The sequence below is a fragment of the Myotis yumanensis genome, unplaced genomic scaffold (assembly GCF_028538775.1).
Source record: "Myotis yumanensis isolate MYYU_CA2020_CCGP unplaced genomic scaffold, mMyoYum1.0.hap1 SCAF_1, whole genome shotgun sequence".
NCBI classification, from domain to species: domain Eukaryota; kingdom Metazoa; phylum Chordata; class Mammalia; order Chiroptera; family Vespertilionidae; genus Myotis; species Myotis yumanensis.
The window spans coordinates 32,433,819-32,446,086 of record NW_027223752.1 but is presented as its reverse complement, the minus strand read 5'-3'; the positions used below and the strand labels follow the sequence as shown (position 1 = coordinate 32,446,086).

General features: G+C 35.6%; 1 protein-coding gene across 1 annotated transcript in view; it reads left to right on the top strand.

Annotated features, from left to right (window-relative positions):
- The window catches only part of PCNX1 (pecanex 1), a 161,880-nt gene that overhangs the window by 56,335 nt on the left and 93,277 nt on the right, over window positions 1–12,268 (top strand). Inside the window, 1 exon segment of the mRNA XM_070417286.1 lies at window positions 7,893–8,025. Within this exon segment, the coding sequence (XP_070273387.1) occupies window positions 7,893–8,025 (133 nt within the window).

Genomic DNA, 12,268 nt, shown 5'->3' with positions numbered 1-12,268 from the left:
AAATTGATAAAGGAGAGGGGCGCTTGTAGAGGCAAAGGTAATGACAGCAGAAGAAACCCACTGCTAACACTAAAGAAGCTGCTGGAATAACCGTACAAACCAAAGCAAAAAACCACAATGGTGTGGGGTCATTAAATGCAGGAGCAAATTGTCTTTCTAATTTTTATTTTATTTTATTGATTTCAGAGAGGAAGGGAAAGGGAGAGACAGATAGAAACACCAATGATGAGAATCATTGATTGGCTGCCTCCTGCACGCCCCACACTAGGGATTGAGTCTGCAACCCAGGCATGTGCTCTTGATTGGAATTGAAACTTGACCCTTCAGTCCACAGGCCGACACTATTCACTGAGCCAAACCGGCTAGGGCTGTCTTTATTTTAATAGTGGTCAGTGACATCATAGTACCATAACTTAATTCTGTATTGTAGTATAGTACAGTAATAAGTATATACATACATGACTGACCCTGATTCATTGAGGAAAGATTTTATTAATTTGTACTGAGAAGAAAGCTTAAACATGTTAAACAACATAGAAGATGTTCATTAAACATAGTAAATAGGTTTGGGTGCACCAGTTACTTGGAAAAATGTGCTAACAAAAGCAAAATACTCCATTAAACAAGGACTTCCAATTCGCTGTAAAACTAAATAAGTCAATCAAACACTTGGTTTAGCTAAGGGCAAATGTTGGTCACCTAATCCCATAAATTCATGCTGCTTCACCTGTAAGGGGAAACAGTATAGAGGTCTCTTGCTCTTCCCACTAGAAATCCACTGTAAAGTGACAGGCCTAGTGCAAAAGAAAGGCTGCTATTGCAAGTTGGAGCAGAATTAAACAGTTTTAAATATATATATATATATATATATATATATATAGTTATTGATTTCAGAGAGGAAGGGATAGGGAGAGAGAGACACATCAGTGATGAGAGAGAATCATTGACTGGCCTGCCTTCTGCTCCCCCTCTCTTGTACTGGGGATTGAGCCTGAAACCTGGGCATGTACCCTGACTGAGAATCAAACCATGACCCCCTGGCTCACAGGTTGATGCTCAACCACTGAGCCATACCAGCCAGGCAAACAGGATTTTTTTAAAAAAAATATTTTTATTGATTTCAGAGAGGAAGGGAGAGGGAGAGAGAGATAGAAACATCAGTGATGAGAGAGTATCATTGATCGGCTGCCTCCTGTACAACCCCTACTGGGGATCGAGCCCACAACCCAGGGTGTGCCCTTGACTGGAATCGAACCTGGGACCCTTCATCCACAGGCTGATGCTCTATCCACTGAGACAAACCAGCTAGGGCGGCAAGTATTGATGAGGCAAGTAAGGGTTTATATATAGAATTCCTAAAACCAGACCATGCCTAGTTTTGTGTGGCAGGAGGAGACATGATAGTATTTTGTTTCCAGCAGCAGGGAAGTTCTAGATAAGGAATCAGACATTTACAGTTTAAAACTACCTCTAATTACTAACTGGGTACTCTGGCAATCCATTAAATCTGTGCCTCAATTTCCTCAGTTGTAAAACAGTTAACTGTCAGACTCTAATGAACTCAGGTATGTAAAAGTGCTTTGTAAATTGAAGATTTATTATGTAAATTGAAGATTTATTATGGAAATGTTGCCTTTAAATTATTTGTAAGGAAGTTTCCTTTTCTGAATATATGTCACGTCAAATACATACTCTTCATTAATGACCCCTTATTTAGGGAATCTCCTGAAAATATATGCAAAATTGTTTTTGAGTACAATTTTCTGGGAGAGGGGCCATGTTTTTCATCCTATTCCCAAAAGATTTAAAAAGATTAGGAACTGCCTATGAAAGTAAGTAATCCGTATATATCTTTTATGTGAATTATGACTCCAGAATATAATTTAATTTCTTGAAAGCATTTCGCCTACTCAACTATGTTTGTGTGCCTGGGATTGTGGAGAATATGTAATAGCTAGAAGCCCGGTGCATGACATTTGTGCACTGAGGGAGGGAGGGAGGGAGGGAGGGAGGGTTTCTCAGCCCGGCCTGGGACCCCTCAGGGGATGTCCACCTGCCATGGAGGCTCCCACCACTGCTGCTGCGCTTTCCAGCCATGAGTCCAGCTTCTGGCTGAGCAGTGCTCCCCCTGTGGGAGTGCACTGACCACCAGGGGGCAGCTCCTGCATTGAGTGTCTGTCCCCTGGTGGTCAGTGCGTGTCAGAGCAACTGGTTGTTCTACCGTTCGGTCAATTTGCATATTAGGGTTTTACTATATAGGAAATGCAAATTCTTTTTTAACTCAAGTCACAGCTAATGATTTTGTTGTAATTTGCTGTTTGTTGGTTTACTTGTGAAAAAGAGTAGTCCTTTACAATGTTTTCACAGATGAAAATTTCTGTAATTCTGAATGAATGCTTAGCAGTTGTACAGTAGATTCTTGTCGTTCTTTGGCCTCCAACAAAATGGTGCTTATAAAAGTTTGTTTACATATTAGAACAAAATCTTTGCATGCTGATGACTAGCATCATCTTTTGACATGGAAAGTAAGAAAGGGAAAAATGTATAGAGAAAATGGCTAAAACATCAAATTTTTTTGCAAAATCATTTGAATTTTCATACAGTAACTTTATTCTTAAGTAAATTTTTTTACTTTGAACAATATTTCAGAATGTTTGCCTATATCTTTTATTTTTCTGAGTTGTACATACTAGTATACTTGTTTCATACTTTCATGTCTCTTTCTCTACTAACATTTGCTTCTAATCTGTTTGAGGTACCAAAATACATTTTATTTTCATGATCTTCCCAAGTTTACTACATTTTTTCTTACAATAAACATTCCCCACTGAAAGTAATACCTTTTAAAATAGTTTCTTCTGTCTAAATTTTTATTAATTCATTTAATAGCAATTGAGCTATCACAAGAGTCCAGCCATACCAGTATATTACAAGAAGTAACTTATTACATACTAGAGGCCCAGTGCATGATATTCGTGCACTGGAGGGGGGGGTGGTGTCCCTCAGCCCAGCCTGCACCCTCTCCAATCTGGGACATCCCTCTCACAATCCGGGGACTGCTGGCTCCTAACCACTCACCTGCCTGATTGCCCCTAACTGCTGCTGCCTGCCGGCCTGATCACCCCCAACCGCTTCCCTGCCGGCCTGATTGACACCTAACTGCTCCCCTGCCGGCCCGATTGCCCCTAACTGCCCTCCCCTGCAGGCCTAGTCACCCCCCATCTGCCCTCCCCTGCAGGCCTGGTTGCCCCCAACTGCCCTCCTGTGCCAGCCATCTTGTGACAACGTGTGGGTGGCCATCTTGTGACGTGAAGGGGTGAGGGTCAATTTGCATATTACCTCTTTATTATATAGGATGAATCCTTTCACTAAGCAATCAGCTGTATGATTGACATTGTTTTGAAGTGGCATCTTATTCTGTACATATTATGATCATAACTTTACAGTTTTTGAGATAGAATATGTAAAACCCTCACCTCCTACCTTGCCAAATTTTGCTCTTTTGTGCATCCCAGCCATCCTGAAAGTATTTTAGTGCCTTTTAATGCTTCCCTGTTTTCATTCACAGAGTAAAACACACTGAGGGTCTATTGTTTAATACTCCATATGAAAATAAATAGTTGCACTAAAATAATTCAATACAGAATGTGTAGAATTTTCCTTAACTCATTAAGACAAATGGAGGTAACTCCTGAGGTAGGAGGTGTGTATTGTGGATTTTTCTATCTTTATCTTTAGGAATAGATAAGGTCACAGCTGTCTAAAATGGCCAAGGATATCTGTTCCTTGTGCATGAATTGATGCCTTTAGGAACCCAGTAAATATTTAAACTTAATTGAAAGATTGTATCACTATGTCAGAAGTAAAGAGTTAATTATCTGAAGTTTTCTCTTAAACTTACTTTGATGGTAACGCACTCTCTTGAAGTTTTCTTAAAATAAAGAAATGACTTGAGAAGTTAAGACTCTTGTAATTAAAAAAATATGTTCAAAATCACATTGTCTAAATACATGTCCTTAAAAATATTTCATATGTCTTGTCATTTATGGTCTTTTAATCACTTGAATATTTGTGACTTTTTTCTTTCTTTTCTACACACGCATAAAATTTAGTTGTCCTGAGAGTGCTAAATTTTTGCTATTTGTTTTTTATGCTCTATTTTATAGTTACTTTTATCTTTTGGGTCTGGGAAATACTGAGTTTTAAGCAATGTCAAAATATCAACTTCAAAATCTGGTTTTAATAGTTTTCTCTGTCCTGGTCTGCTTTCCTAGTTTAAAGATTTTGTTGTTTTCTTTTATAAAATTAAAGGATTCAAAAAGAGTTTATTGCATTTGGATTGCAGAAGTGAATTTCCATTAAGCTTGGTTATAACTTATGTGACTGAATATACTTATGGCAAATTATTTTAAGCTTTAAAGACACGTTTCTTTCCTTGGCTCTAATAGAACTGGACTCCCTCTGGACCCTATTTCAAGTAGAGTTGTTCTGAATAAGTAGTATATTCCCAGGGGCATGGCTTAGTCTTATTTGTTGTAACCACAAATAGCATAATGTTTTCAGTTGAAAGTGTGGTCCTATCTACCGTTAAGGTAATTGCTATAGTAGGCTTTGAAAATTCTTTTAGCATTAGATGTTTACACACGGACTATTACAGAGGAGGATATAGGCATTAACCATAACTCCATTTTAATACATTGTTCAATGGATGTCTAAACTTACATCTTGATGTGTTATATCTAAGAAGTATTAATATCTAGTGATTTTGCAGATAACAAAATATAAATGGTTTGTTAATAGCAAAAAGAAATGCATTTTTTGAAAAAGCCAAAGAACATTTTGATTGTAAATGGGCACAGTAGTTTTTCTTTTCATCCGTGCTATGTAATAACTAGCTTTTGCTTAAAATTAAATCCATTAAGTCTTCAGTAGAAGGAAGATAATAAATAAAACTTTCCTATTTCCCTTTTTCCTAGACTCAGTATTCATTGATAACATACTCCATTTTTCTCCAAATTCTTCTGAATAATGTTAGTATATTCTATGCATTAAATGATCCTCTATAAGTTATATCTGCTTAAATTTTATTCTGCTATTTTGGCTGAAACAAAATATCTCAAACTAGAGAGAATGTTTGAAAGTTTCTCAGTGAAGTGAATTGACCTGTAAATTGACCAATAGTTTGTTAAAATAGAATAGAAATCTTCAATATAAGTTCACAGAATACTGAATTGAGTATTAAAAGAGTGATTTTAAGTTCTGTCACCAGAGTTAACCTTTCGAATATCTAAGAACCGTTAACAGTTGCAGTAGTCGCTTCTCAGAGTTCCTTTTCTCCAAGTGGCTTGTTTTCTTTGCTTTGTTTACCTTCATCGGATGACTGCCTGCCAGTGTATGTTTTCCCCTTTGTGACAGTGCTGGTTACTTTTTTTTCTAGGTCATGGTTGTCAGACATAGGCAAAGCACACATTACTCTTTATAGATTGTGGTGACAAAGTATCCTTGACTATCAGCACTGTCCAATACAACTTCCTATGATGATGGAAATGTTCTATGTTTGTTCTGTGCAACAGTGGTAGCCACTAGCCATGTAGGTGCTGGGCACTTGAAAAGTGGCTCATGAATCTGATACACTGAATTTTAGATTTTATTTAATGTTCATTAATTTATGTTTAGCCCCAGATGGCTAGTGGCTACTGTGTTGGACAGCATGGTTCTAGATGACCAAATTTAATCAGCATCATTTGTTCTCGCAAGTCTTACGTAACTTTTGCATCCATTAGCTTATATAGCACAAGTAATAGTTTTTTTTTCACATTTAACAGAATTTTCATTATAACTCAGTAAAACTGGAGAATAAAAATAAAGATTAGCTCTAAGAGAGTTGTGGTTTGGATCAAAGCTTAATTCTTATTTAGTTGCCTAACTTTAGAATATTACTATATAGTGTGTGAGCTGAAAAACAAACAATATAAATAAGTAATATAAATAATATAAATAAGTGTCCTGTAATTTGTGACTTATACTTCTTACTGGCAGAAGCTTGCCAAATGTGTAAATCATTCTGTGCTTGTCATTCCTTCAATAAAAGAAAATAATACCTAAAGACAAAGAATTCTGTGTCTTCTGGAGGTAGTCCATATATTGCTAATCATAATGGATTGGTTACAGAAAGAATATTTACTGGTATAACCTGGGGAGAGGATAAAAATGTAAACATTTTAAAAGAATACTTTGTGTGGTTTTTTTTAGTGCTTTGTTTTTTAATCAACATTCACAGTGATGGGAATGACTATTGCTAAGCAGAACAATTTGAGAATTAGTAATGCTTTTAAACTGTTGAAGAAGGCTTGCAACTGAAACCTAAACAAAACATTGATTTTGTAATCCATTTCATACTTTAAAAAAGGAGTTATATATTTGGAAAGAATGTTTCTGCACTAAGTTGTTTGTCTTTATTCATATTCAGTTTCAAAATATCCTGTCTATAAATCAAAATGATTCTTAAGATATTTAGATCACTAGGAAATGATTGTTTTCAATTCAAATGGATAAACATCATTTTGCATATTGTTTTAGAAATTCAAGTCAATGGTTTTATAAAATTTTATGTATTAACTAGAGGCCTGATGCACGAAATTTGTACAAGAGTAGGCCTTCCTTCCTCCAGCTGCCGGCACCGGCTTTTCCCTCTGGCACTGGCTTCCCTCTGGCACCCGGGACCTGGACTTCCCTCTGGCCATCAGCAGGCACCGGGCCTCGGGCTTCCCTCTCACCACGGCAGGCACCCGGGACCCCGGCTCCCCTCGTAGCCCTGGCTTTGTCCAGAAGGTTGTCTGGAAGGACTCCCATTCTAATTAGCATATTATGCTTTTATTATGATAGATTCTGTTAAGCCACTGTTGTGATTTTCTCATTGTATATTGGTTTTAGTTTGTACTTTATTTTTTGGATTAAGTTATGAGTTTCTATACTTGCCTTTTTGCTGATATTTTCTCCTAATGTTGAGGGGACCAGTGCGGGGGCGTAGAGTTGAACAAAGTTTGATGGCAGTAAACTACTTCATAGTTGATAGATATTTCAGCCGCCTTGGACTGAAAAATTCTAAAAACTAGTTGTGCATCCTAGCAGTCAGTCGTTTCATTAATACTGCCAAAGTTGTGGCACAGGGTAGGATGAGGTGGACTAGGGCCTTCTTTCTCGGCATCAGAACTGAAGTACTGTGGTTGCTGCTTTTACTGTCCTCAGGAGTGAGAAACTAAGGCCCCCATATCATTAGTTGAAACTGACAAATACTATACTTTCAAGGCTGACTTAAGTAAAAGGATAACAAAGGAATATGGGACTAAATAAATGAGACTTTTCAAAAAATATTTAAAACAACAGAGATCTTAAGGTAAGAAATTGCAGTTGAAAAGACTATGGTGAGGGCAGATAATAGATCAAAAACATCATTAATATTTTTTAAAAATATATTTTATTGATTTTTTTTTACAGAGAGGAAGGAAAAGGGACAGAGTTAGAAACATCGATCAGAGAGAAACATCGATCAGCTGCCTCCTGCACACTCCCCACTGGGTATGTGCCGGCAACCAAGGTACATGCCCTTGACCAGAATGGAACCTGGGACCCTTGAGTCCTCAGGCCGACGCTCTATCCACTGAGCCAAACCAGTTAGGCTAGAAACATTATTTTTAAAGAAATAGTTATCTGTAAGTAAAGGACTGATTTTGTTCCTTATGATAGATCAACAGCATATGTAAGAAAACCATTTAGCTCAGTTAAACAAGTTCCTTTACCTTCGAGGGTGGGAAGTCAGGGAGAGACAGGCTCAGCTGCTATTTACATCTCTGACCTAGGCTCCTATTTGACCTAAGTCTGTCTTAATGCAGCAGCACAGGCCAGCGAGGAGGCCGTGGCATTTCGCCGTGAACGCAGCACATTTAGGCGCCAGGCAGTACGGCGCCGGCACAATGCAGGGAGTAACCCTACCCCTCCTACATTGCTCATCGGATCACCCCTAAGGTATGGTATCTTAAGATTCCACCAAGCTTAGCATGTGTGTAACAGACATTCTAACCTGTTCTGTCAGCACAGGAAAGCATTGAAATAGCTGTGTTATTCTTTTTCTTCCAGTTTCCCTCATATACTTTTATGCTCTTTAGGCTTTCTCTGCATGTGATCATGAACCTATTGCATTATGCATGCTTTATGTTGCACTTCTTAAACAAAATGATCAGATTGGTTTACCCAACTTTGAATAGACAAATCAGTTTAAGGTAGTTTTAGAAATGTAAAGAGAGACCTTAAGTCAGCTCTTCCTTTTTTTTGGACTCCAAATTAACAATACAACATCTTGACAGTGTTTAATATGAACAAATACAGACTGAGTGGTAGACTTGTTGAGGAATAACAAACTGATCTCTGCTTGAAACCAGTTTGATTATTTTATTTCGCTAAAAAATATATTTTGTATTGCTTAAAAATTGTTGTTTCATAATCACCAGGACCTACTAAGTGATACAAAACTAAAGTATTTATGGTAGAGTATGGTAAATTGGATATAAGTATATATTTTTGAATGAATATCTATGTTGAATTCTCAACCTCTAATGTACTGAAAAAACAAAACAAAACATTTTAAGTTTTTCGAGTGTCCTAATTAAGAAAGCATCTGTTTATAATATTGGGAATAATTTTTCATTAAAATTTTAGTGTTTTATTCTCAATTGTGCCCAATCTAATGAGTTTATGTCTTGAATTAGAAATATAAAAATCTGTTAAAAAATTTGTGCTCTCTTTTAAGAATACAAATATAGACAAACATACTTTACATGTGCTTGCTTAAACAGTGCACATATTATACTATATACTTTATTAATCTTTGTATCTGAAAGCACTATTACCCAAATTATTTTCCTATATTTTAATTTGTAATTCAAAAGGAGGAACATTTGATGAAATAACTGCTGATGAATGCATGGTAGGTTGGAAGAGATAAACCACTTTCCTTGTTAAAATATTGTTCTTAAGAGTAGCAAAATCCTTATTTTTTTATTTTATGGGATTTACGACTTGATTATTTTACATTATAACCAGGAACCTCATCTTTCATAGGTCATGTTCCTAATTAATCTGCAGGAATACATAATTCTGTAAAAAGTAACATGGATTAGTTTAAGCAATATTTAAAATATAAAAATGGGAAGGCACCAATTAAAAGAAACATTGGATCTAGAAACCTGTTCTGAGCACCTTTGCTTTTTGTGAGTCCTCCTCTTCTTCCTTTCCACCTCTTTCTGTGCTCTCTGAAGTAACTCTCTTTCTCTTACGGATTTGGGGTAGTACCAAACTGCAGAAAGCTCAGCACTTCATTTTACTTTTCCTGTTTTGTGCTTTCTAACCTCTTCTTTTTATCCCTTGAATAATACTTGCTGTAGGTATCTTTGCTTTCCTACTCACTCCATGTTGATATTTATTAATCCTTTTTTTAAATCTCTTTTTTAGTCTTTAAAAAGCCTTCATTTCTTTGCCACAAATGAGTCTGCTGGATCCCATTCATCAAACAAATGTAGATAAATTAGTTTTCTTCTCTGCCTGGTGGAATATTAAAGAACTGTGTTTTAACTCCAGCCAATCACGGAGGATTTCTCCATGTTTTGTAGGATTTTAAATACATCACCATTCAAATGCGGATATAATATGAAACTTACTTAAAAAGGGCTCACATTAGAATTTTTGGAGAGTAGTTTTCCAGTAGTCAGCTTGTAGATTTTATCAAGGTTCCAGGAAGGTTATATGTATCTTAAATAGGCTGATTTCATCATGGATGAAATGAGATAAAATTTAGCTGTGAGGAATTACAAGAAACACCAATTTACTAAAATCATCTTTTTAAATTGCAAAAATGTTCAGGAAAAGTACTAGTATGTTGGTGTGAATTCTCAGTGTGGGTTACATAATAATCTTTAAATACAGGATGGCACGTTCATGCAAAACTTGGAAAATTTGTCAAAAAGAAATGGAATAGGTGTGATAATACTTTAATTACAATTATTATATAAGTACTAGTAAAATCTAACTTATTTTAAACTTTAGTGAATAGTCTAAATAATCAACACTTTAAAAGGCAATGGGTTAAAATATGTCTCCAAGGATTGGGAGTGAATCATCAATTTCCTTACAAAGAAGATTTGTTTCAAAACTAATTTAAAAAGTGTGTGTTTTTTCCCATTATGTTTGCCTTGTAGGGTAGGTTTTACAGTAGGCCCTTACTGGTCTTTCCCAGTTACTAGAGATAAAAGCAAAGACAAAAATTTAAAAATTTTGTAACATTAATATTAACAAGTCTATATGTCTGTACTTATCAACTGAAATGTGATATTTTTTAGAACTCTAGTTAATGGGGTGGAATGGGAAAATTATTAGTGCATTTAGAAGAAGGCGAAAAAGCTTTAGTGTATCCTTAGTTTTATTTTCAAAAGTATAAGATTGAAAGATCGGTAGTCAAATAAAGTCATAGCAATAACTGAGAGTCTTTGATTAGGAATTCATAGGGATCATTTTGTGGTGCTCAGGAATAGATCCACTAAATATCTGTTCTTTGTGTACTTTGCTCAAGACACTCTTCCACTCAGAATCTGGAGATTCATAGAAATAATGTGATCAAACTCTTTGAGGTTACTTTTTAGTTGAGCAGACACATATAAAGATATCTGACAGTATAAGTCAGAATATGTCAAATACTAAATAAATGTACAGAGGAAGGAAAAACCAACCATGTTTTTCTGTCATTTAAATTGGAAATGTTCATTAGTAAGATTGCTTGTCAGTGATGCTATTGAGAGCATAAATTTCTACCTTTCCTTGTGCTGTGTTGTAAAACAGTTGCTATCTTTTCTTAAACTGGTAGTTTTGATATGTAATTGTACTCTTAAAAAGATTAATTTCTTATCAGTTATTATCTTAAATTAAGTATAACCCTCCAGGAACAGTTTTCCTAATACTTTCTGCAGAAATGACATGCTTCCTGTTTTCAGGAACACGAGTTCGAAGGACTTAAACATTTTATGACTAGCTTTGTATGTTAAAAAACTTGACATTTATAAACACTAGATTTTGGCTAATTTACTTTGTTTCTTTATTCTGGAGTTTTCGTGTATCACCTGATATTTTGAAAACCTTTCTGTATATCTGGATATGTTGAAGATTAGTGTATTCTCATAGGTTCACATTAAAATACACTTAACTGCCATATGGAACCTCTGTTTATGACTTTCAGTGGAAAAAATTGACAGGAATTGAGTACATATTTCTGCTCTTGTGCATCCAAAGGGACATAGTGCTTGAACTACTTAAATATTTTTCCTTGGAATTCCCTCCTTTGTGAAATTTGGTCATTTTGGTAACGTTTGTGGATAAGGTTAGGAAGTTTCTGAGACTTTATATATGTATAGGAGACACAAACATGTTTGATTATATAAGTTCTCAAGGTCATCTCTTGATTTATGTCTATTATACAAAAATTCTACTCCAAATAAGTTACTAACTGAATACTTTTATAATTATGGCTTAAAAATGCCAGTAAGCATTGCCAAATCAGCATTTTGCAGACTTGTTTTTTTTTGTATGTTACATTTCTATGCTCTACTTAGAGTATATACCTTTCATTGGCTAAAAGAAACCTGGGAGGTACATGTTCCTGTAGCGGTGGCTAGTACGACTTTGTGTGGTGGTGCAATAGTCTATAATCTACACTGTCTTTTAAGGTAGACACTAACTTCTACCTATTCTGGTAGCTTTTTGCTATGGTAGCCACTGGCCACTTTGCCTGGTAAGCACTTAAAATATGTTAGTGGGACTGAGGAAATACAATTTTAGTTACTTTAAATTCTAACGTGCCTACTGAATCACACAGTGCAGTTCCAGAATGTATTCTGTTGCCATAACTGTAGATGTAAGCAATATATGTAGTGTTTTCTACTTAAATCTTTTATTTCAAGGTTATTTCAAATTATACCTCTCTTCAGTCTGCAGCAGATGAGTTTATTTTATAGGCATCAGAGAAACCATTACATTGAATTCAAAGAAGTTGGTAATCATGAATATACTAAAATAACTGAAGGAGGCCAGCTTAAGTAGCATTCTTCTTTATATTTCCTGAAGGTCTAATGATTTTAATAATAGAAATGCAGTATTGCATCGAACATAATGTAGAGAATGACATATAATAATTATACTCAAAATGTTTTCATGAGTTTCATCAGTT